The sequence below is a fragment of the Lotus japonicus genome, chromosome 4 (assembly GCF_012489685.1).
Source record: "Lotus japonicus ecotype B-129 chromosome 4, LjGifu_v1.2".
NCBI lineage: Eukaryota > Viridiplantae > Streptophyta > Magnoliopsida > Fabales > Fabaceae > Lotus > Lotus japonicus.
Genome location: NC_080044.1, coordinates 10960198 through 10986413, shown reverse-complemented (window position 1 = coordinate 10986413; position 26216 = coordinate 10960198). Strand labels below are relative to the sequence as shown.

Sequence of the window (26216 nt, the reverse complement as noted above, 5' to 3'; positions counted from 1 at the left end):
GTTTCTTTCTGGGTTTCGATGCAGATCTCTAGGATATTATTGTGGATGGCTACGAGCGTCCAGTTGATGCAGATGGCAAGAAGATCCCAAGGTCAGAGATGACTGCAGATCAAAAGAAGCTGTACTCACAACATCACAAAGCAAGAGCAATTCTTCTAAGTGCTATTTCCTATGAAGAGTACCAGAAGATTACAGATCGTGAGTTTGCTAAAGGCATTTTTGAATCTCTGAAGATGTCTCATGAAGGAAACAAGAAAGTCAAAGAATCAAAGGCATTGTCTTTGATCCAAAAGTATGAATCCTTCATCATGGATCCAAATGAATCCATTGAAGAAATGTTCTCCAGATTTCAATTGCTTGTAGCCGGCATACGACCTCTCAACAAGAGCTACACAACAAAAGATCATGTCATAAGAGTCATCAGGTGTCTTCCTGAAAGTTGGATGCCTTTGGTGACTTCAATAGAGCTCACGAGAGACGTTGAGAATATGAGTTTAGAAGAACTCATCAGCATTTTGAAATGCCATGAGCTGAAGCGCTCAGAGATGCAAGATCTGAGGAAAAAGTCCATAGCCTTGAAATCCAAATCTGAAAAGGCTAAGGTTGAGAAGTCAAAGGCTCTTCAAGCTGAAGAAGAAGAATCTGAAGAAGCATCAGAAGATTCTGATGAAGATGAGCTGACTCTGATCTCCAAGAGACTCAACCGCATCTGGAAGCACAGGCAGAGCAAGTTCAAAGGCTCTGGAAAGGCAAAAGGAAAGTATGAGTCCTCAGGCCAGAAGAAGTCTTCAATCAAGGAAGTCACATGTTTTGAGTGCAAAGAATCTGGGCACTACAAAAGTGATTGTCCAAAGTTGAAGAAAGACAAGAAGCCAAAGAAGCACTTCAAGGCCAAGAAGAGTCTGATGGTGACATTCGATGAATCAGAGTCAGAGGATGTTGACTCTGATGGTGAAGTCCAAGGACTCATGGCCATTGTCAAAGACAAAGGAGCAGAGTCAAAGGAAGCTGTTGACTCTGACTCAGAATCAGAAGGAGATCCTAACTCAGACGATGAAAATGAGGTATTTGCTTCTTTCTCTACCTCTGAACTGAAACATGCTTTGTCTGATATCATGGATAAGTATAACTCTTTATTGTCTAAGCATAAAAAATTGAAAAAGAACTTATCTGCTGTCTCCAAGACTCCTTCTGAACATGAGAAAACTATTTCTGATTTGAAAAATGAAAATCATGCTTTGGTAAATTCTAACTCTGTGCTTAAGAACCAGATTGCTAAGTTAGAAGAAATTGTTGCCTGTGATGCCTCTGATTGTAGAAATGAATCTAAGTATGAAAAGTCTTTTCAAAGATTCCTAGCTAAAAGCGTGGATAGAAGCTTAATGGCTTCAATGATCTATGGCGTAAGCAGAAATGGAATGCATGGCATTGGCTATTCTAAACCAATTAGAAATGAGCCTTCTGTGTCTAAAGCTAAATCCTTGTATGAATGCTTTGTTCCCTCTGGTACCATATTGCCTGATCCTGTACCTGCTAAAGTTGCTAAACATCCTCTTAAAAAGGGATCTTTCTCTATGACTAAATATCATGCAAATATTCCTTTAAAATATTATGTTGAGACACCCAAGGTGATCAGAACCTCTGGGGTAACTAACAAAAGAGGACCCATAAAGTGGGTACCTAAGGACAAGATTATCTATGTTGCAGATATCCTTGATAGCTCCACTGAAACACCAATCATGGTATCTGGACAGTGGATGCTCGCGTCACATGACGGGAGAAAAGCGTATGTTCCGAGAGCTGAAACTTAAGCCTGGAGGCGAAGTTGGCTTCGGAGGAAATGAAAAGGGTAAAATTGTTGGTACTGGTACTATTTGTGTAGATAGTAGCCCATGCATTGATAATGTTTTATTGGTAGACGGCTTAACACATAACTTATTCTCTATAAGTCAATTAGCTGACAAGGGTTATGATGTTATATTCAATCAAAAGTCCTGCCGGGCTGTAAGTCAGATCGATGGCTCTGTTCTATTTAACAGCAAGAGGAAGAACAACATCTATAAGATCAGATTATCTGAGTTGGAGGCTCAGAATGTGAAGTGCCTTCTGTCTGTTAATGAAGAGCAGTGGGTATGGCATAGACGGTTAGGGCATGCCAGTATGAGAAAGATTTCTCAGCTGAGCAAGTTAAACCTTGTCAGGGGCTTACCCAATCTGAAGTTCGCTTCAGACGCTCTTTGTGAAGCATGTCAGAAAGGCAAATTCACAAAAGTCCCTTTCAAGGCAAAGAATGTTGTCTCAACCTCAAGGCCGTTGGAACTTCTGCATATCGACCTTTTTGGACTAGTGAAAACTGAGTCTATAGGTGGCAAGAGATATGGGATGGTTATCGTTGATGACTATAGCCGCTGGACATGGGTAAAGTTTCTAACCCGCAAGGATGAGTCTCATGCTGTGATCTCTACCTTCATTGCTCAAGTGCAAAACGAGAAGGCTTGTAGGATTGTGCGTGTCAGAAGTGACCATGGTGGAGAGTTTGAGAATGACAAGTTTGAGAGTCTGTTTGATTCCTATGGAATTGCACATGATTTCTCTTGTCCCAGAACTCCTCAACAAAATGGTGTTGTTGAGAGGAAGAACAGAACTCTTCAGGAGATGGCTAGAACCATGCTCCAAGAAACTAGCATGGCTAAGCATTTTTGGGCAGAGGCAGTAAATACAGCATGTTACATTCAGAACAGAATCTCTGTGAGACCAATTCTGAATAAGACTCCTTTTGAATTGTGGAAGAACATAAAACCCAACATTTCTTATTTTCATCCTTTTGGCTGTGTTTGTTATGTTCTCAATACTAAGGATAGATTGCATAAATTTGATGCTAAGTCTTCTAAGTGTCTATTACTTGGTTATTCTGATAGATCTAAAGGTTTTAGATTTTATAATACTGATGCTAAGACTATTGAAGAATCTATTCATGTTAGATTTGATGATAAGCTTGACTCTGACCAGTCAAAGCTAGTTGAAAAGTTTGCAGATTTAAGCATTAATGTTTCTGACAAAGGCAAAGCTCCAGAGGAAGTTGAGCCAGAGGAAGATGAACCAGAGGAAGAAGCTGGTCCCTCTAACTCACAAACTCTGAAGAAGAGCAGAATCACTGCAGCTCACCCTAAGGAATTGATTCTAGGCAACAAAGACGAACCAGTCAGAACCAGATCTGCCTTCAGACCCTCTGAAGAGACCTTGCTGAATCTGAAAGGATTGGTGTCCTTAATTGAACCCAAGTCCATAGATGAAGCTCTTCACGACAAGGATTGGATTCTGGCCATGGAAGAAGAATTGAATCAATTTTCCAAGAACGATGTTTGGAGCTTAGTGAAGAAGCCTGAGAGTGTCCATGTTATTGGAACGAAATGGGTATTCAGAAACAAGCTGAATGAGAAAGGAGATGTAGTCAGAAATAAGGCAAGGCTAGTTGCTCAAGGCTACAGCCAGCAGGAAGGAATAGACTACACTGAAACATTTGCTCCAGTAGCAAGACTGGAAGCAATCAGACTGTTGATCTCTTTCTCAGTAAATCACAACATAGTTCTACATCAGATGGACGTAAAGAGTGCCTTCCTAAATGGTTATATCTCAGAGGAAGTCTATGTTCATCAACCCCCAGGTTTTGAAGATGAAAAGAAACCAGACCATGTGTTCAAATTGAAGAAATCACTCTACGGTCTGAAGCAAGCTCCCAGAGCATGGTATGAGAGACTTAGCTCATTCCTTCTGGAGAATGAGTTTGTAAGGGGTAAAGTAGATACAACTCTTTTTTGCAAGACTTATAAAGATGATATCTTAATTGTGCAAATTTATGTTGATGATATTATATTTGGTTCTGCTAATCAATCTCTATGCAAAGAATTTTCTGAGATGATGCAGGCTGAATTTGAGATGAGTATGATGGGAGAATTAAAGTACTTTCTGGGAATACAAGTTGATCAAACACCAGAAGGAACATATATCCATCAGAGCAAGTACACTAAAGAACTTCTGAAGAAGTTCAATATGCTGGAATCTACAGTGGCCAAGACTCCAATGCATCCTACATGCATTCTGGAGAAAGAAGATAAAAGTGGTAAAGTATGTCAGAAGCTCTATCGTGGCATGATAGGTTCACTTCTATACTTAACTGCATCTAGGCCAGACATATTATTTAGTGTTCATTTATGTGCTCGATTCCAATCAGATCCAAGGGAAACCCACTTAACTGCTGTTAAGAGGATCCTAAGGTATCTGAAAGGCACCACTAACCTTGGCTTGATGTATAAGAAAACATCAGAGTATAAGCTTTCAGGTTATTGTGATGCTGATTATGCTGGAGATAGAACAGAGAGAAAAAGTACTTCCGGAAATTGTCAATTTCTGGGAAGCAATCTAGTCTCATGGGCAAGCAAGAGGCAATCAACCATTGCACTATCAACTGCAGAGGCAGAATATATCTCAGCAGCAGTATGCAGCACTCAGATGCTCTGGATGAAACATCAGCTGGAGGATTATCAGATCCTTGAGAGCAATATCCCAATCTATTGTGATAACACTGCTGCAATCTCATTGAGTAAGAATCCTATCCTACATTCAAGAGCAAAGCACATTGAGGTAAAGTATCACTTTATTAGAGATTATGTACAGAAGGGCGTACTTCTTCTGAAGTTTGTTGATACTGACCATCAATGGGCAGATATCTTTACAAAGCCCTTAGCAGAGGATAGATTTAATTTTATTCTGAAAAATCTAAACATGGACTTTTGTCCAGAGTGAAGATGGATCAGAACCTCTGACTATGATACTTCTTGATCAGAAGATGTCTAGTCCAGAAGGTAACTCAATCAGAGTGTGTGTACCCACTGGTACTGACTCTGAAGCTGAGACAACAACACGTGCGTCAGAATTTCTGATGCATAGTTTCTTGTGCCCGTGTGACAGTCTGTTATGATTGCGTGTAGATATGCTTATCTCCTGTGTGTGATTGTGTATTTTACTGTTACTATCTATCTTTAATTTTCAGCCGTTGATCTTAAAGTGCTTTTTGAATCAACAACGGTTATTTGATAAAACCCACTATACACACACGTTCTGTTTCACTTCCGGTTTTCACTCTCGCTCTCTCTGCTTTTCAAAACCGCCTTTTTTCTCGATTTCTCTCTCGATCTCTCTTCATCTTTCAACCTTCATCTTCTACCTCAAACCTTCAACCTCTTCAAAATGGTGAGACAAACCAGAAGATCTACTGCAGATGCACCTCAGTTCCCTCACATGGTAGTTGGTCTAGCAACGGGTCAGAGGGGCTCTGAGAATCCAACTCAAGAACAAGTTCAAGCTCAAGAACAGAGTGTTCCAATTGCAGAACGGGGCTGTGCCGTTCACTGTGTTTATCCTCCTGAGGAACTCCAAGTCCTGGCAGAATGGAGATTCAACCTCGACAACTTGGCTGCAAATGGGTTTGATCTTCGTCCTGAAGTCCAAGCTCAAGGTTGGGGAAATTACTTCAACAGACTTCGAGGACCGGTGTATGATAGATTGGTAAAGGAATTCTGGAAGCACGCCGACTGCGATGATACTCAGGTGGTCTCTCACATTCTTGGAAGGAAGATCATCATCACTGAGAAGTCATTCGTGAATCTGCTAGGTGCAGAAACTGCTTATGGGTATCGGTTCCAACTGACGGAATCGAAGCTGAAACCCAGCACCAAGGACATAGTCAACCAGGTTCTGTACACCACCTTCAAACCGGGCAAGACGAGTTACAAGGTGATGGATCTTCACCCCAAACTCAGGATCTGGCACAAGATCCTGCTCAACTGCATAAACCAGAGACCGAAGGGCAGTTCCCCAGACTACATCAACTTCAACCAGAAGGCGATGTTGTTCTTCATCCAAAATCAGGAGAAGATCTGCCTTCCCTACTTCCTGTTTTCCTACTTGAAGGAATGCATCCGGAAGTCTCGCACCACCGCCTCCATCAAGTCAGCAATCAAGTATATCCCTTTTGGGAGACTGTTGTCTGATCTCTTGATTGAGAGTGGCCTCATTCAAGATCTGATCAATGCTGGTTGCACAGAGGATTTGAGCACCATTGTCAGTGATGTCTTCACTGCAAATTCTCTGAAGAAGATGGGTTTGGTCCAGAAGAAGATTGCTCCTGCTCATGAAGACACATCTTCTGAAATCAGAGGAAGAAGAATGCCTCTGAATGACTACCCTCTGTGGACACAAGCGGACAATCCTGACGCCATCAGATGCTATGTTGAAGACCTCAGGGCTCAAGGTTTCGAAATTGACCTTGATGATTTCGTCAGCAGACTGCCGCCAGCTCCAGAGTTTCCTTCTCCTCCCAAGAGGAAAGCTCAGAGGAAGATGGTTCTGGACGAATCTTCTGAGGAATCTGATGTCCCTCTGGTCAAGAAGACGAAGAGGAAGCCTGATGATGGTGATGATAGTGATAGTGAGGATGGTCCTCCCAAGAAGAAGAAGAAGAAAGTCAGAATCGTGGTGAAGCCTACTCGGGTGGAACCAGCTGCTGAAGTGGTCAGAAGGACTGAACCTCCTGCCAGAGTGACTCGATCATCAGCACATTCAAGTAAGCCTGCACTTGCTTCTGATGATGATTTGAATTTATTTGATGCACTCCCTATTTCTGCTATGCTCAAACACTCCTCCAATCCCCTCACTCCTATTCCTGAATCCCAGCCAGCCGCACAAACCACCACTCCACCACATTCCCCAAGATCTTCCTTCTTTCAACCTTCTCCTACTGAAGCACCTCTCTGGAATTTGCTTCAGAACCAACCTTCTAGGTCAGAAGAACCAACCTCTCTCCTCACCATTCCGTACGACCCATTATCCTCTGAACCCATCATCCATGACCAACCCGAGCCAAACCAAACAGAACCACAACCCAGAACGTCTGATCACTCTGCTCCCAGAGCATCAGAACGTCCTGCTGCTAGAACCTCTCCATAATTCCCTATACTCACCTTCAACCCACATCTCTCTCTGAGTGCATCAATATTTTCTATCATGACGCCTCCTTGAGGCTCCGCAATGTGCACGGTCAGACTGACCTCAGTGAGAATGCTGAAAGTGTGGCTGATGAGTGGAACAATCTGAGCACTTGGCTAGTGGCTCAAGTTCCAATTATGATGCGGCTCCTGCATGCAGAGGGAAGTCAGAGGATTGAGGCTGCCAAGCAAAGGTTTGCTAGAAGGGTGGCTCTTCATGAACAAGAACAGAGAAATAAGCTTCTTGAAGCTATTGAAGAAGCCAAGAGAAAGAAAGAACAAGCAGAAGAAGCTGCACGTCAAGCAGCAGCTCAAGCTGAACAAGCCAGACTTGAGGCAGAGCGACTTGAAGCTGAGGCTGAAGCTCTTAGATGCCAAGCACTTGCACCAGTTGTGTTTACTCCTGCTGCTTCTGCTTCCATTCCAGATCCTCAAGCTGCTCAGAATGTTCCTTCCAGTTCTACTCAGCCAAGCTCATCCAGACTCGACATCATGGAACAACGTCTTGACACTCATGAATCCATGCTGATTGAGATGAAGCACATGATGATGGAACTTCTGCGACGCACTGACAAACCTTAGTTTTAGGATCTCTTCTTTTTCTTTTTAGTTAACTTTGTTTTTCTTTTGATTAAACTCTGTTTCTTTTTATTTACTTATTCTATTTTATTCGTTTGTGATTATATATGCATATCTATATACTTGTGTCACATATGTTTGCTAAACTCGTTTTATTCATAATCTTTTTGAGTTTACATCATACATTACTTCCCTAAAAAGTCTAGAATGGAGGATCTCTCCTCATTCTTCTGCACTCCTGGCGCTGCTCTGACCTATCTTTCTCCAGATGCTCCAGTACATGCTGGATGTTGTTGAGCCTGACCTTTAGCTCATCCCTCTCCAGAATCTCTTCTGAAGTCCTGAGCTTCTCTTCCAAACTCTCTTTCTCTTCCAGCAGCTTGAGTTCAAGCCGGCTGAGTTCTTGCACCTCCTCCACGAAGGCAAGAAATTCCTTCAGGTCTCTCTCCAACTCTGGACGCAGGTCCTCTTCCAGCAGTGTCCGTGTTAGCTCCGAGATGGTCGATGTACCCTCTGGATGCCTGATGTTCAGGAACAAGTCCTCTTCAAAGGCCTTCTTCCTCAGCTCTTCTAGTGCTACGTTGTATGATGCCATTCTTTTTTTTTGAAAATTATTCGAGGTGTGAAGCTTACCTTTCTCTCCAACGCTTTATATAGGCTTCACTTTCTCTCTGCAAGTTAATGCTCCTACAGTTTCTCGAGGTTAAGTTCTTGGTAACTGACCCTTCTATTTACTCACTTGACCGGTGGTAAACGTTCATCCCTTGCATTAACTCTTTTATTTATTTTGCCTACCTCTGATTCTTACATCGTTTTCGTTTTCTTTCAACTTAGACCTTCTCTAAGGGGGAGTACCTTGTACTTCAAGCTAAGTTTTTCACACCCCAGGCTTTTTGCTTATGACAAAAAGGGGGAGTAAACCCAGTTTTTGATGTGTAAGATGTGTTAGTGTGATTTATTTCTCTTTTGGAGATTTTAAGAGTTCCACCTTCATGACCATAGATGTGTCACTGGGCAAATACAAGGAATACATTTCACTTCTTCTGAAGTGATTCTAAGTTGACTCTGATACCCAAGACTCTGATACCTTGTCCATGACTCTGATCACTTATGCGCTCTGATTATTCGTTTTTCATCTATGTCATAAGTTTTTCACTCTGAACTCTTATATTATTTAGCTCAGAATCTAGACTTTACTAACGTTTTCATCAAGTATTAGATTCAGGGGGAGCTAAGCTCAGAATCAAGCAGTGACTTGAATTCAGAATGAGCAAGATAAACTATTCACATCAGGATAAGTCTTATTCTATATCTCTAAACTCTGAGTGAATTCAGTTTAATGTTTAAGAATTGTTCATCAAAAATTTTAGTTTTGTCATCATCAAAAAGGGGGAGATTGTAAGATCAAGTTTTGATCGAGTAGTACAACTCTATGTTTTGATGATTACAAGTTAATCTTTTGATATGAACAATTGTAGTACTCTAACGTGTTTTTCTGAGTGTGCTATTTACAGGCTCTGACCTCAACTCAATCTCACACAAATCAGAAGCACTGTGTATAAAGGGTAACCCAAGCAACGCTTTCGCATTCACCATGTTCAGTATGAACAGTGGAAAAGCTTCAGAAGTTCTGAAGCTATACAAACTCTGATGTGGACTCAGTCGCTAGAAGCTCTGAAGATCCAGAAGTTCTGATAACCAAGAAACACTGAAGGTTCAGATGTTCTGATGGTGTAGAAGACTCTGAAGATCCAGAAGCTGAATAGTGGAAACTCTGAAGTCCAGAAGCAAGAAACTCTGAAGGCCATGTTCTTCCCTCTGAGTTCAGAATCAGAAGATACAATGGTCAGAGGATCTGTGTTTTCCCTCTGACTCTGATCAACCGGCTTCACAAGTTCCAATACGAAGCATTCCTCTGATCAGAAGTCTCCTAGGTTAAAAGGTCAAGTCGCTATCCAAGTACAAAAGCAAGTGTACCTTCCTGACGACCTACCTAACGTTCTCAGCCACAGCAGAAGCTGGATTTTCCAGAACTGCCCTCCAACGGTAGCATTTCCCATGCAACGCTCAACCCTAATCCTTGGAGTATATATAGAGGCTGAAGATTGAAAGAAGCGGCGAGAAGAAACATTCACATACGCAAGACATATTCAAAATATTCTAAGCTTTCTTTCATCTGAAATTCATTGAGTTTACTATTAGCTTTTTAGAAGCAAATCTCTTGTAAACATTTCTTTGATAAACAGTTTGTTTAGTTCCTTTAGGAGATCAAGGTTGATCGGATCCTAGAGAAGACTAAGAGAGTGAATCTTAGTGTGAGCTAAGTCAGTGTAATTGTTAGTCACTTGTAGGTTTCAAGTGCAGTTGTAACTCTTACCTGATTAGTGGATTGCCTTCATTCTAAGAAGGAAGAAATCACCTTAACGGGTGGACTAGAGTAGCTTGAGTGATTTATCAAGTGAACCAGGATAAAATCCTTGTGTGCTTCTCTATCTCTTATCTTTAGCACTTAAGTTCTCGAAAGATTTGTCAAAATCTTTAAGGTGGAAGTTTTGTACTGAAAACGTTATTCAAACCCCCCCTTTCTACCGTTTTTCATACCTTCAATTGGTATCAGAGCCAGGTCCCGTGTTCGAATCCCACGGAAGGCATGCTGTGCAGCTAGTTTGGCTGGCAGGTGCTGGGGGGGGATTGTTGGGTCCAGGTGGACCAGCATCCTGCCTGCAGGTAGCATTCGAAACGGGGCGCTGTCTGCTACGCTATAAGAAATAACGTTGCGCCCTCACTAACACCAATTGGTTTTGGCGTAGTGGTAAGCGCGTGATCCTATAGGTAGGTCATTAGCTGTTTGCATAAGCTCTCCCAAACACTTGCACAAGCACTTATGCTATCAAGTAAGCTCAAATAAGCTCTCCCAAAACAGGATTCGGAAACCTTACCTTATAGTTCAAAATTGTGTCATCTTTTAAGAAGATGAAGTGTTTTGTTCAAACTCAAAGATGAGTTGTTGGAAAAACAAAAGAAACCACCCTATTTAGTAGGCTTGGTCGAATATGACTTGCTTGAGTGTTGAGTATTCTGCCTCGATGATAGTCTTGATGAAGGTTTGTTATGTTGGCTGCATTTTGTCTAACGTGTTTGTTTGGTTCTTGTGTAACATACAACATTGACATTGTCTGATGTGCAATCGAATGTCCTGGTCATCTGGTAAAACATTATGATTCGGGTTGCTGTGTATTTTTCACAAGTAATATGTGAAGCCTTTATTGTGAAGATTTGCTATGACTCTACACGGTGCAAGCTGTGCATATCTTCTGATGTTTTGGAAATTATTCTTTAGAAGGATTAAAGAGTAATTTGTTTGAGCCAAGTGTTTGAATTTGTAAGACCCAGAAAAATTAAGCGTTTAACTAACTAATTATCTATCGGCTTAAGAGCGATAAGCGTTGTTAAGCTTAAGTTGATGTGGTTATTGTACTTTGCGTGTTTAATGTTTATAAAAAATGATTGTATTATTATTATTAAGATAATCATTATTATTAGTTTCTTAAATAAATTAAAGAAAAGTGAAAGAAAATAATAGTGACTAAGAGATGATTATGATTTTGAATAATATATAGACTATAATTTAAATTAACACTTGTTTCTTGATCACTTAAACTTGTTCAAAGTGATCTTAAATTATATCATAGAGTTCTTATAATTTTTGGTATAATAATATATCATCCTTATATTTTTCTCCTAACTCTAAGAGTTAAATCCTACACTACTCAAATCAATGTATATGTATTAAGAAAGGAAGGAACAAGAGCTAGCCCGAAAACGTAACAAGGAAGATTGCATGGTAAGTGTTTAAGCTTGAGGTGGCTTAACCAGATGGCATGGTAAATGTTTAAAGCATGAGGTGGCTGAACTTGAGTGCATGGTAAGTGTGACAAGGATTGATACTTTTACGTGGAGGCATCGAATTTTTCATCTGGCAAAGCTAGGGGCCTAGTAAGCATGAGGTGGCCAATTAAAAGAATCAAAGAAATTGCACTGTAAAAGAGTTGGCAAGCCGCATATGAGAATGGTAACCAATGGAAATGTAGAGAAGTTTTGGAATTAAAAAGAATAGTGTTTTGAGTTATTAGGTTGTGGCGAATATTCTTGAATTTTGAGAGTGGAAGCTAGGATCTTGAAGCTTAGAAATTTTGAAAGCGATTAATTTTCTAAGGATACGAAGTGCGAGAATGTGTTCGTGTCGGAGCTAAAGAAAGGAAGGACAACCAACCAGTACGAGAAGCGATGATGTGATCGGATCGGAGTTTCAGCTTAGGAAGGAAAACACCTAAGGTAAGGGTAACTCAGTATAGAAGTGTCCTTGAGTCTTGCATGCTTTAATCGCACTACTTGCGTTTGAGATGAAGGTGTTTAATTTGATTGGCATTTGATTGAAGTATTGACATCTTTTACTGTGATATATACTTACTATTGTTGACTGTTCTGAGGCTTTTGCCAAACATTTTCTGAGGCTTCGGCCCTTGTTAAACCTTAAGGCTTACGCCTTTGTTTTCTTGGACTTTGGCCATTATTCATTGCTTAATAATTTACTTAATGATCTAGTATGCATAATTGAATTGACTTTTGCTTGTTGGGAATATGAATAACATGTGGTTACTCTGGCTTGATTATTGGACTTGGAATTGTTGATTGAGTGACTGCTGAGTTTGATGAGATGTTGTTGACTAACTTTTGCATATAGGGCTTGAACTTGAAGTGGCAATGTGGTAATGATTGTCCCATGTGATTGTCTCGTCTTTCATGGGCGTTATTAAGTGACATTCAAGAGTTTTCGCTCTCCGTTTGTCCCGTCTTTCATGGGCGTTATTAAGTGGCAGTTCAGGGGAGTCTGTTCCTCGCTCTGACCTGTCTTGCGAGACATTATTGATCGATCCATTTTGGTAGTAGCATATAGCCGCATTTAAGGCATTAACATTTGATGTTATGTTGTTCGATGATTCGTCAATTAACCTGATATAAGTTGTTAGTTTATTTACCATGTTTTGAATTCGAATAACATGTTTTCTCTTTTATGTGAAGTATTTGCATGGAGTTAACTCTTTTTGTTTGCTACTTGTTGTCTGGGCGCTTAACGCTATTAGGCGATGGGGGTCCTTCCGCCGAAGTTTAGCTATGTCGAGTTGGAGACAAGGATTGTAGGCGTTAGAGTAGCGATGGGAAAAGAAGTTCAACCTTCTTTTTGTAGACAATGTATAAGTCTTCTTCGCCATATGAAAACTCTGTTATTAAAACCCTGCTTTCGCCACTGTCTAAGTATGCGTATTTATTTGAAACCCTGCTTATGATACTATAAATAACTATTATTGTATGTCGGGAACGGGTTGTTTAGTTAAGGTTATGTTATGTTTCCAAACCTATGGTTGAAGTGTTTTTATCAAACAAGTGACAGGTGTATTCTCTTTAGTGATGTTGAGTTTATTTCTCTTCAAAAAAAAAAACTCTTGTATTTTAGGATCGCAAATTAGTCTTTAGACTTTGATAGGTTTCCAATGTGATTCCTCAGTTGAGAAATTGGGGCGTTACAGAATTGTTTTGGCTCGCTGTTTATTGCTGTGAGGAAAGAAATCTCTTCCAAATTGGTTTCCATGTTTATTATATGGACCTTTTGATGCTCAGCCCATTGAAGACCAAGGCCTGCAGAGCATCTATTAATCTTCAGCAAGAAACCCTAGCTGCCACACGAATTGTTGATTGTTTTTAGGGTTTGCTCTTTGAGTCCATTGTTGTGTGTGTGTTGTAACCAACTCGAGTGCTTCCATTGCTATTTTAAGCACTGAGTTGTTGTGTTTCGTAGAGTGATAATCTCTTCATCCTTTTGTACTTTGTAATTCAATCACTAAGTCAGTGATTGTTGAGAGAAAGTGAGAGAGGCTCTCATACTTAGGGTGAGTACTAAGTAGAATTACACTGGGTAGTGTTTAGGTTGGAAGGCTTTGAACAAGGTGTGTTCTTGTAAGACCTGTTGTTCTTAAACTACTAATAGTGGATTTCATTTCTTGGGTGAAAACCCTCCAAACATAGGTGACGTTGCACCGAACTGGGTTAAAATTTCCTTGTGTTATTTTCTTTATTGCTTTATCGTTCAATCAGTATACTTAACGTTGTTGTTTTATTGTATGCATGTTCTGCACAATGTCCTGAACATTGTGTAACACATCTGTCCAAGGCGAACGAGAATTTCATTGAGGAAGGGGGTAGGATTTGTCTTCTATAAATAGTGTCCTTTGCTTCATGGAAATTCATTCACCTGGAGTTATTTCTCATCCTCACTAAAAAAAATACTTGAGAAATCATCAAACCTCAAGCTCCCTTTTCTTTCCCTTAGCCGAAACCTCATCACCCTCTCCCTAAGAGTTCAAGTTTTGTTTCTTCCCTTAACAAGGTTGAAAAAGTGTATGCATACTTGAGGAGGTAAGGGTAACTCGGACCTAAAAGTGTCTTTTGATTCATGTGTGCCATACTATCTAATGCATGTTTTTGAGATGAAGGTGCTATTGTTTATTGTTGTTATGAGTTTTTGGCATGATTTGATTACTTTTATGTTTGCTGATTTTTCTATGAGCATAGCTTATTAGATTGATTGTTTAATTGTGTATGAGACTTGTTATAGTCAATAACTTGTTGACTGATTTTTTCATGAGACTAATCTTGTTACTAATGTTGTTTTGGGAAAGTTTTAAGCGTGATAAATGAGTTGTATGCTTGCTGAAAATTCTGGATAACATGTGTTTCTCATAACATGATTTTTTTTTTTAATTTGGAAATTGTTGAACTAGTGACTAGAGTTTCATGAAGTTGGTTGGCTAACATGAGCATATTAGGCTTGAAATTTGAAGTGACAATATGATGATAATTGTCCCATGAGATTGTTTCACTTTGTGGAGGCGTTTTGATGTTATCCTTAAGTTTAAATTTATATCTTGTTGTTATCTCTATTTTGAAAACAATGATCATATCTTATCTTATTATTTCCTTTGAATTCGAATATGAGGAGACTGTCTATCGCTTTTAGTTTGAATTATTGAGTTAACTCCTTGCTTGTTTGGTAATTGTTGTTTGAGCACTTAACACCATAGGCGAGAAAGATGGATCAACATGTGACTTATCACTAGTTTCATTCGGAGGTGATTTATCACAGGATCGACGAGAAGCTTGAGGCGGTGAAAGCAGAGATCTATAACTTCTTCTTCGACGCGATGACTATGAAGCAACTCTAGTTTTATCTTCTCATTATCTAGTATTTTTGAATTATAGTTTATTTCTTTGTTGTTGAAGCACCTTGGGTGCAAGGATAATTGTTTTGAATTGATGTTATATATTCATATATTGGGTATGAGGATGTATCATATGAGAATGAAGTTTTTTATGTGAGAGTGAGGGGAGTCATTATGAGCCATTAGATATAATCATAAACAATTAAGATTAAAACATGAAGTCATGTGACTTTTTAACATTTTTAATTGATCATGTGACAATCACATGATAATTAAATTCTTTTAATCTTGACCATTCATGATTAGATCTAATGACTTATAATAACTCTTAATTCTCATGTAAAAAGCTTCATTCTCATATGATACATCCTCTATTGGGTATATTAGTATTGATATTTTTTTTTTGAAAGTTTAATTTTGAAATTGGTTTTATCAAGCAAGACATCAGTTTATCTTGTTGAACTTGTGATGGGAATTCACGGGTTGTTCTGGCTATGATAGTCTTGGTACTTAAGTTGTCCATGTGACGCACCTCACTTTTTTGGGAACTTCTCAAATGAGTCGTATTTGTGAAAACGAGAAGTTTTGAAAATTAAGTTTTTACGAATTGATCCTTGTTTTTTAATGATCCATCTATGAAGGTCAAGCTGACAGTGCAAACCAACCGAGCCTAGCGTATCAGCACATGCATTAGCTTTTCTCTAAACATGGTGGAAAGAGACACACTGAGGACTGGTAGAAATCTGAACAATATCTGATCGCACACCTTCCAGATGCGACGACAGAGGGGGACCCCACCATCCTAACAACATCTAGCGAGTCACTCTCGCACACATGAAGATATCCCAAATCCCAATCTAGAAGGAGTTCATGGAAGCCTCCTAACCATTACGCAACACACTAACCAAGAAAGGACTCATGGAAGCCTCCCAACCAAGTCGTAGAAGCATTACGCAGTAGGCTGCGCTTTAAAACACTCATCAGGGTTTAACTTAACCTCGGTTGCATTCGTAGAAGACCACAACAACTTCCTGGAGCAATCTGAAGCTGAGATAGACGGTGGCATCAAGAAATCGTCACAATGTGCAACAAAAGAAGCAATATGCTGCAGAACAACCTCTACGGACAACTACATATCGTAAAAATTAATGTTGTTACGCCCAAGTCAAAGCTACCAAATGATAATAGCAAAATGATGTTGCTCCTTATGATGAATCAAGAAGCCGACCTAGGTTCGAGTGCAAGAGTAGAAGAACGCAACATTTGCAGGCACAATAGCCCCGAAACTAATAATACCCCTAACTAATAAAACTAAAAAACCAAAAATGTTACCCAACTAATAGCCCTAATGTTTTAATTCCAAAGGCTTTTTTCACTTTTGAAACTTTCTAAACCCAAGAAGCTCTCTCTAGCACTGCAATCTCTCCGCTAGCGCGCGAAACGCTTTCGCACGCTATTGAGAAGCCTGATTCATACACTCACTAATTATGGCCCCTTTGTACTACAATCCTGTATTACAATCTCTCAAAGCCTTTGTTGACAAATATGCAAATGACAATGTTTATTCATAAGTTAATTTAAGATTAATTAGTTCAAGTAAGTTATGGATAAGTGTATAAGAGCTCACTCAAGCTAATAGAGCAACATTTTTTTTTTGAAATGAGCAACATATTTATTCATAAAAGCTAATAGAGCAACATGTGAAAATATGCTCGAGACATAAGCTATTTATCCAAAACACTATGTACACGCTTATGTTAGAATAAATATAAGCTCAATCAACTCTTCACAACTGGGCATAAATTTCAAAGCCTGAGGTTAGTTGTGCCTTACTTCCCAATATAGTGTTAATGGTCATTGCATTGCAATACTTTCAGAATTATGTAACCAAAAAAATACTTTTAGAATCATATTCAAGTCGGGCATTTACAAAATATAAGATTTCAAACTTGAAAGGAGAATTGATCTATTACAAAAGTGTCTCAAACAAGCCTATCATCAACTCCCACAAAACATTGTTCTTTCCAACGTTTCAACTAAAAACGACTTGCGGAACATATCAACTTTTTCTCCAACCGACTACAGCCTCCCCTGAATAACACAGTACAGTCTACAAAAATTCCCAGAACTTCACATGTTTCTGGATTTTCTCCCAAAACATAGTTAGAATGGTGTATGCAAGCCAACGATGAAAGTTCAATCCATCTTTTGTTCAATTGGAGCATTGTCATTGCCAGAGAACTGTGAAGTGTCTGATCCATCTTTAAATTCAGTGGCTAAGGAGGAGCTTCCATCTTTTGGCATTCGTTTTTCAGAGCTAACACCTACGCCAGCATGTAGGATCTCATGATTCTTATCTGCATGACGTTCTTGACAAATTGAACGCAGTGATTCCGAGTTTGCAGACACTGATTCAATTGGAGCATTGTCATTGCCAGAGAACTGTGAAGTGTCTGATCCATCTTTAAATTCAGTGGCTAAGGAGGAGCTTCCATCTTTTGGCATTCGTTTTTCAGAGTTAACACCTACGCCAGCATGTAGGATCTCATGATTCTTATCTGCATGACGTTCTTGACAAATTGAACGCGGTGATTCCGAATTTGCAGACACTGATTTTACACTACCATTACTACCTAAGCCTTCCTTGATATGACAGCAAGTTGTAATTGAAGCTTTTTGATTATGAGTTTTAATACCTCTGCTAGCACATATGATCTTATCCAAATGGTGCCCTTGACAAACGGAATGCAGTGATTCTATGCCTGGAAATACTGATTTCGTACTATCCATCACACCTAAGCCCTCATTGATATGAGGAGTTTCAATTGGAGCTTTTTCATTACCAGAGTTCTGCAAATATGAAGATCCATCTTTCAGTGCTTCTTCTTCAGCATTCATACCCCTGCCAACATATGCCTCTGCATTATGTTCTTGACAAATAGAACAAAATGATTCCGTGTCCTGTGGAACTGATTTTATGCTATCCATCGCACAGAAACCTTCCTTCATACCTCTTCCAGCAGATGCCTCTCCATTATGTTCTTGACAAATAGAATGAAATGATTCCGTGTCCTGTGGAACTGATTTTATGCTATCCATCGCACAGAAACCTTCCTTCATATGGCAACTCTTGTCTCTGCAAGAAGCTGAAGAAAAAACATTCGTATTTTTTACATTCTCTATGCATTCTGATCCATCATGAAATGCAGTAAGAGCACGGTCTGTTGCTTTTTCTCCTCCTTCGCTGCAGACACGTCCCCTGGCCTGAGTAGTATTCTTATCTTCAGAGTGTGCATTACCAATAATGTTTTGCAGTTCAGCACGAGCTAAAAGTGCTAAAATGCTAGTTTTAATTTTTGCCTCTGTTTGTGGCAAAGAACAGCCACTTTTGCTAGCATCCATAAGATTGCAACTCCCATGTGACAAAGGTAAATTTTGAGAAGCACCAAGATCGACACCCTTGTCATCAGAAGTTGTACTTTTGTTGAAATTTGGGCGGACCAACTTTCTTCTCTTCGGTTGCACAAGTACCAAATTCTCAGTCTTTTCACTCTCATCGGAACTTCTAATCTCAGTCTCATCACTAAGTTTCCTCACTTTGCTGCGACGCTTGAAATCCACAAAAGATACATCTTCAGCTATTTTATTGGAATTTTCTCCACTTGCAGTAGTCCAATCCATACTTAGATCCTCCAAGGTATTTTCAAAGCAATCATCCTTCATCCTTGAACCAATTAATTGAGTTCTACTGCTCAAACTTTCAGCCTTGTTGTGCTTGCTTGGCTTTGACATTCTTTTTGTCATCGACTTGTCTCCACTTGCAGTAGTCAAATCCGTACTTAGATCCTTCAAGGTATTTTCAAAGCAATCATCCTTCTTCCTTGAACCAGTTAATTGAGTTCTACTCCTCAAACTTTCAGCCTTGCTGTGCTTGCTTGGCTTTGACATTCTTTTTGTCGTCCACTGGTTCTGACTGTGACGTACCATTTCCATCACTTCATCAACTGAAGTATGGAAATCATGTTTCTTATTCCGTGCATTGTTTGCATTTTCTTGTTTGTCAACATCCTGCACAAAAGATAAACGAGAAAACACACTACTTTTTTTCTTGGGATGACCAGACTTAACAGTTTGAGAATCACGATAAGATCCAATATCATATTCATGATTTAATGAATCACCATATTGGACTTGGGAAGGACTCTCACTTGCCCAAGGAACATCAGGACTAAACATCACATTGTTCTTTGGTAGTGCTATCTCATGACTCATATTTTCTTGTAATGCTACAGGATTAATATTATTGCCTGAAGATGATTTGCTATCATAGAACATGGAAGAAAAGGGCCCATGTACCCTGCCAGAATTCCCAATATCTGAAGGAGGGATAGGAGCTGATGGAGGCATCAAGGAAGGAATGTTATTGCAAGCTTCGTGTAAACGAGACTCTGGTGCCAACAGGTCAGAATTTCGAGCCTCATTGAAAAACATGCAATCTCTGCTGCTACTGTATAAAACAGAATTAAGAAAGTCACCACCACTATCATGCCATCTGTTCATGTCTTTCAGTTCTGGAAGCATGAGATGTGGTTGGCTATTTAATGAATTCCTTTCACTGTTTCTTAAAGGAGAAGTGGTGTCTATTATCGACTTAGAACCACTATAAAATCCAACAGATGATGACTGATTGAAATTTAAATCAGGAGCATCTGCATTATACAGAAGATTGCTCCTACAGCTCATATCTCTTTGTGTTGCAGAAGTTGGCCTAGGCTCTCCGTAAAAGAGAGATGGATTCACATCGTAATTATGTAAACCACGAATATCATCTGAAGGTACCATCCTCTGATCAGTCTCTCTTATGTCTTGACCCATAACCCTATCCCTAATTGATAACCTGAGATCACCAGGAGCAATAATTTGATCAGATAGACTTTTGGAATATCCGCCCATGATGTTTGGCCTGGAATGGATGTCCATATAATCTTTGTTCTCATGCACAGTAAACCTGCTTTCATCCTTTAATGTCAAATAATCACTAACATATCCATTAGTATCCACGGCAAACTCAGATGTACGGATACTAATATAATCCTCACTCTCATGTGCAGAAAATCTGCTTTCATCTTCGAATGTCAAATATTCACTAGCATAACCATTTGTAGCATCCACCATGAGCTCAGCAGCTCTTCCTTGCTTGTTTACAACAATATCACTTCTATTCAATCCAATATATTCATCTTCTCGATTGTGATGCAAAGAATCTCCATGGTATTTATGCATTGAGATTGGTGAAATGATATCACTCATACTTCTTTGCTCATTTCGAACAGTTTCAACATGCATTTCACGACGAACAGATCTTCGAACTTTACCTACTTTGTCCCGGTCTGATTTCAAGTCTTCTGTTCTGGTTAAGGATCTCCCAGGAGCCTCCACTTCTAGCTTTCTCTTGCTGAACAAGTATAGAAGTTCAGAGACCTACACAACAGCCAAAAAAAAAGTTTGATGTAAAACCTTAAAGAAAATTTTCCTCATTTCGTAAAAAAGTAACAATGTACAAGAACAGACCTGCTTTTCAGATAACCCGAAGTTAAACTTGTAAGTTGAAAAGTAATTTTCTTTGATTGCACGCCGGAATGTCTTTTCATGAAGTGGCTCACAGAACCAAATTGGAACGAACTTAACCTAAAGCAAAAGATCAATGAGAACATGAGACCATAATTTTAATCAAAGTAAAGAAAATGCACACTATCTAAAGCAAAAGATTAATGAGAACAAAAGACCATAATTTTAATTTTAATTGAAGTAACAAAAACGCACTCTTGCACGTTGAATCAAAAGAATGTTATGCACGACTCGCTGAAATTCGAAAACTGCAGTAAGTGGATTCTAACCTGAGCAGGGAATTGCTTCCCTGAAGCAGCGAAGGCATTAGGCACAATATTGACAGATCCATCACAAGTAGCCTTGAAGACACCATGAAGTCGTCTCTTGTCATATTCAAATAAAAACAAAATCATCCCGGCTTTAACCTTCTCTACAAACTTGATTTCAGACGATGGAAGGCCAAATAGTTTCCTCTTGAAACATTCCCTCTTTGTTCCGCTATTCGACATAAATATCGCACCGAAATCCGGGTCTCTTCCACGAGCATTGTTGTTGTGCATTCCATTGAATCCCATCGATAACATCACTATTCTATGCTGTCAAATTTGAAAATAAAAACAATACCAATTGCATTGTCTAAATATAGTCAAATAGAATAAATAAACACCTCTCAAGTTTCAACTACTAACAGTAATTGTCAAATTCTATATAACCATTTAGGGATATCAACAACACAATAAATAAATAAATATTACTCAGGAAACTCATTCTTAATCACTTGTTAGAGTATGCCAACGAGAAAAACAAAGGAAATTAGCTTTCGTCTGTATACAATATCGATTTTCAACTATTAACAGTAATTGTTAAATTCTATAAGAAATAATCATTTACAGATATAAACCAGGGTTGTTAATGGCGGATAGCGTAGCATAGGGGCAAGCCCTAAAAGCGCTATTTCGAGCGCTATTGTCTGCTATATTGCTGCAGACAATAGCTGTGAATAGTGGAGTAGCGGTGAACCCCACGCTATAGCACTATTGCGCCGCTACGGCACCCGATTAACAAGCCTGATATGAACAGAGGAGTAAATAATACTCAGGAAACTCAATCTTAATCAACACAATGTCGATTTTCAATTGAATCGGATTGATATAGTTTCAATCAAACGTGACATAAATATTATTTTATTCCAGATTGCTATTTCTAGAGAAAAAAACAATGAAATCGACAAACCTGGTTACGACAAAAAATGAATGAAAAGCTACTCCAAAATCTGATCGAAACGGAAATAGTTACAGGAAGAAACAAACACACAAATTCAAAGGAATGAAAATATGATAAGATGAATGGAAGAAGAAGAAGAAGATTAACAGAGCATACCGATGAAGATGAAAGGGTTTTGGGTTTGGGGACAGAGAGAGAGAGAGAGAGAGAGAGAGAAGAGAGATAGAGACGAACGAGAGAAAGTGGGAAGCGGTGAAGACGTTTCTGCGTGAAGTTATGAGCGTCCCTCTCGGTGATTGAGGGAAGTTGGAGTCCTGAATTTATAGGGGTTTTGCCTCTGCTTTTTTTATTTTTTGGCATTTTTTTAAATTAGAAGATATGTATCAGAAATTAAATTATAAATAAATAAATTTTCAAAAAATTACAAATTAGGTAGGACTCTTTGCATAGTAAACCGCCAAACTGACTCACCGAACCGCTCTACAAGAGTTGGTTTGGACGTGTGCTCAAATAAATTTAGAATTGTTTGGTGGACAGGATATAATAAAAACATGATAGAATATCAAATAACGATACAATATGTTTGAGGTACACAAAATAATAATATACACAATTAAAAAAATTGTATCAAATTTTCTACATTTTCTCAAAAGTTAAATATATATGTATATGTGTATTTATAAGAAACGTTGAGAAACAATTTCTTTCAACATATGTATAATAACTTAGTCAGGAGATATAATATTTTTTAAAATTAATTTTCTAGATTTTTTTAAAAAATAATTATTCTATTAAATTTATTTTTTTACATTTTTTATAAACGAGCTTATATTTTAAATTATATAAAATTAAATTAATTTTTATTAATTAGCCTAGTATAATTATTTTTTTAAGAGAATCTATGTTAATTAAAACTATATAGTTAACCCATTGATTTTAACTTAATAAACACAAGGGTGACACAAGTAGTAAATGTGCATTTCCTTAAGGTAGCGTTTGGTAGACAGGTGGGAAGGGAACAAAACAGGACACATGGGTTCCGTTCTGTGTTTGTCATGTTTTTAAGATGGAACGGAACAAAAGACTCCAGGAACGGGACACTTTGTTCCCTGGAAAAGGGTGGAACGGAAGGGAACCGAACGGAACACTCTCTTAAAACTTTTGCAAGTTCAAAAATACCCATAATTTATATTTGAAATTTTATATATCTAAACAGTTTAAAATCACTTCTAAAATTGAAAGCACTTATTATATTTATAGACAAAGTTAAATGAAAATCTACTTTTTCAAAAAAAATCACTTAAAATAAAATCAATTATTTTTTCAAAAGTAAAATCAATTTTTGTAAACAATGATAGACGAGTCCATTAGATTGCGTTTGATTCAACTTATTTTGGAAAAATCACTTTTTAATCAAAAAATCACTTTTTAAATAAATAAAAAAATCAATTTTAAAATCAAAAAACACTTTTTTAATCAAGATATCACTTTTTGTGTTTGTTTCAGCTGAAGCTAAAAACAGATTATTTGAAACAGTTACTTTAGCTTATAATGAAAATCTATGATGATAGATGAGAGGAGATAAAAAAATGTGATTTTAATAAGAGTAGTCAAACACGAATCAACTTATGCTTTTCTGAAAATCTCTTAAAATAAAATAAAAAATTATAGTTAAAAACCAATATTTTTCAATCTAAACAAACACACTTAAAATAGCTTAAATAGATAATTAGGTTTCTGCTTTTTTCAATAGCATACTGAAACAACTTAAACAATATATAAATGATTATTTTAAAGAAATAAGTGATTATTTCATGAAGTAAGCAATAACAAACTATGCAAAATGTTCAATTGAGTTCAATTTGTTTTCCTCAATCAAATATTAAACGTGCAGGGTTATATATTTAATTAAAATCATGGTTCTGTTCTATTGACTTGGAGTTAGCAAACACAACACACATAACATTATTGTCATGCTCCATCCTGTTCTGTCTCGTTCCGTTCTGTTCTGTCATGTTCCGTTTCGTCACCAAACGCTATCTTAGGGATTTCACCTAGGCTTCTGGCCCGGGTTAGATCCCCTCTGAGGTCAAAAATAAAAACCTTTGTAACCAGAGACATCACTACCGTATCCCGAGCCAGATTAGTCACGTGAGGTCCATTTCTCCCGTGGAGACCGGTGGCCAAAGGAGAAAAAAAAATTAATTTTAACTCAATATTGTAAGTGACAACCATAATTTTAACTTAGTTGAGACTCTTCCAAATAAGTCACACTTTAAGCAGAAAGAAAACTATAACAGACCAATCCTTGGAGACAAGTCAATCACTAAATCAACCTTATGCAGTAAAAAACGCTAAAAACTCCCAAAAAAAAACAACCTGTATGCGATACTTTTTGTACTTTTTTCTTTTTGGTCAAATGACTTGTACTTTTTTTCTAAATCTCCCAAAACGCTACAGCAAAAACCATAAACCGATAAACTATATACGATACTAATTCAGCACCAAACAAGCCTCAACACTGCAGCAGCATATAACACGCAACAGAGCACCTATGAATTGCAAAAATTGCTCTAGAGTCTAGACAGATAAACATCACCAGCAGCATGTCCTTCAATCAGCATCACATTTCAGAACCATCATAAATTTTATGCAGTCCGTACCCAGAGAGCGGCTACTCTCTCACACCTAGACTTGACTAGACCAAAGATTTTGCCTCACGGAAAATATCAACACACTCCACTTCAGACATAAGTGAGTCAATAAGATTTTTTAATAAAAATTGATAATCACAGTAAAATATTATAATCTTTATAGAAAAAATGGAATAAATGGTCATTTTGGTCCCTAACTGTATTCACTTATGACGGATTGGTCCTCATACTTTGGAAATTGTCGTTTTTCATCCCTGAATGTGTTGTCGTCAGCCAAGTTCGTCCTTGGTTGAGTTTTTCATTAGTCCCTGAGACGGAAAATGTCAACTGTCACGTTTTTATACACATTAGCATCCTACGTGGCTCTCCAACAGTCAGAATGAAAGATTCTAACCTGTCAATTTAGTCCTCGTCCCTAATCTACAAAATCACCCACAACGTAGGATGCCAACATGTAAAAAAACATGACATTTGCCATTTTCCGTTTTAGGGACTAACTGAAAACTCAACCAAGGACGAACTTAACAGACGAAAACACATTCAGGGATGAAAAACAATCATTTCCAAAGTATGAGGACCAGTTCGTCATAAGTGAACACAGTCAGGGACCAAAATGATTGTTTAAGATAAAATAGAATAGAGTTATAGTAGATAATAAAGTTTTTTTTGTTACAGGAGGAAAATAAACAACAGAAAAGGAAGGCTAGCTAACAACATCTAAATAAAATGATGCATGAATAAAGGAGGGATGCCTCCTCCAAACTTGGACTAGGGTGCCACATCTCCCTGCATAATAACTAAATATGAAAAATAAAATTAATTGGGAGGTTGGGTTGGTTCAGATGAAAAATAAATCAGAGAATAGAACTAATTACAACGGGTTTGGATCCGATTGAGCTTAATTTATTTTTTTCTTCATCAGAAAGGGGGTTGAACATAAATTGAATCAATTAACTAAACAAATCCAAACAAATTATATTGATTTTGTTTGGATTAACTAGTTTTGATCTTCTCATAACTCGAACTAGATTACTCTTTGAGTAGGTATAATGGGGATCAATCAGACGCATAATGGTGCTATGATGGTGTAACGAATGAGCACGATGGAACATGACGAGGGAGGTACCGTGCAATCACACCTTTAAATTGTGGTTGTCTTATAAACTATGAAGGCAATTAACCATTTTTCAGTCTTTCCTCAAGGTGGCATTGAGATTTTAACTCGGGTTAAGTTTGTTGGACCATGCTTCTAATAGTTTAACTTTTCAATAAGCCAATTAGTTAGAACAATGGAAGTAATGCTTTGATCTTGATTGTAATTATGTATTTGGTCGTCATGGCCGACCAGCTTGGCATTAGATGTTTACTCATTTGGGTCGAACAAAATGGTAGTGGGCTTTGTGGTCATTTGGGCCTAACAGAACAAGAGCCCCAACTTGATATTTAATGTAAATGAAATGTCAAAGTGAAAGGAAAATGGGAAGCCATAAAATCTGAAGCAAAACATTCAACTTGGCGAAGGGAACACTGGAACAAATATGTTATTGTATAGATCGGGCTTATAAATTCTCTCATTTTCGTCCATTAAATAATATTTAATGACTTGAAAAGTTTCCTTGAATTTGTTAAGTTGCAAATTTTTCTTCATCGATGAGATTTTATTATGAGTTATTAAATGGTAAAATGAAAAAAAAATTGCAATTTGCGGGGCTACCCCTGGAGCTGGACCTTTGGTGTATGGAAACAAGAAAAATCACTTTTACTATTTCCAGCACAAAATTTTGAAAAAAAAACAAAATAAAATAATGTGCCATTTTTGCAATTTAAAC

The 26216-nt window shown here is 38.1% G+C and overlaps 1 protein-coding gene across 1 annotated transcript; it reads right to left on the bottom strand.

The window, feature by feature from the left end:
- Positions 1-16703: 16703 nt before the first annotated feature.
- On the bottom strand, positions 16704-22021 carry LOC130710572 (uncharacterized). The gene is made up of 5 exons (XM_057559883.1): positions 21890-22021; positions 21743-21782; positions 20797-21105; positions 20471-20587; positions 16704-20380 (listed from the first exon to the last, which is right to left on the bottom strand). The coding sequence occupies exons 3-5, from the start codon at positions 21091-21093 to the stop codon at positions 17096-17098; spliced, it is 3699 nt and encodes a 1232-aa protein (XP_057415866.1). The 5' UTR covers positions 21094-21105; positions 21743-21782; positions 21890-22021; the 3' UTR covers positions 16704-17095.
- Between the last annotated feature and the right edge of the window lie 4195 nt (positions 22022-26216).

Bases quoted from the DNA above. Each gene is read 5' to 3' on its own strand.
- LOC130710572 (XM_057559883.1), bottom strand. From the start codon at position 21,093: ATGTTATCGATGGGATTCAATGGAATGCACAACAACAATGCTCGTGGA. The intron at 20,588-20,796 runs GTTAGAATCCAC...CTTTTGCTTTAG, and splicing joins GGAAGCAATTCCCTGCTCAG to GTTAAGTTCGTTCCAATTTG. The intron at 20,381-20,470 runs GTCTGTTCTTGT...GCTGTTGTGTAG, and splicing joins TCGGGTTATCTGAAAAGCAG to GTCTCTGAACTTCTATACTT.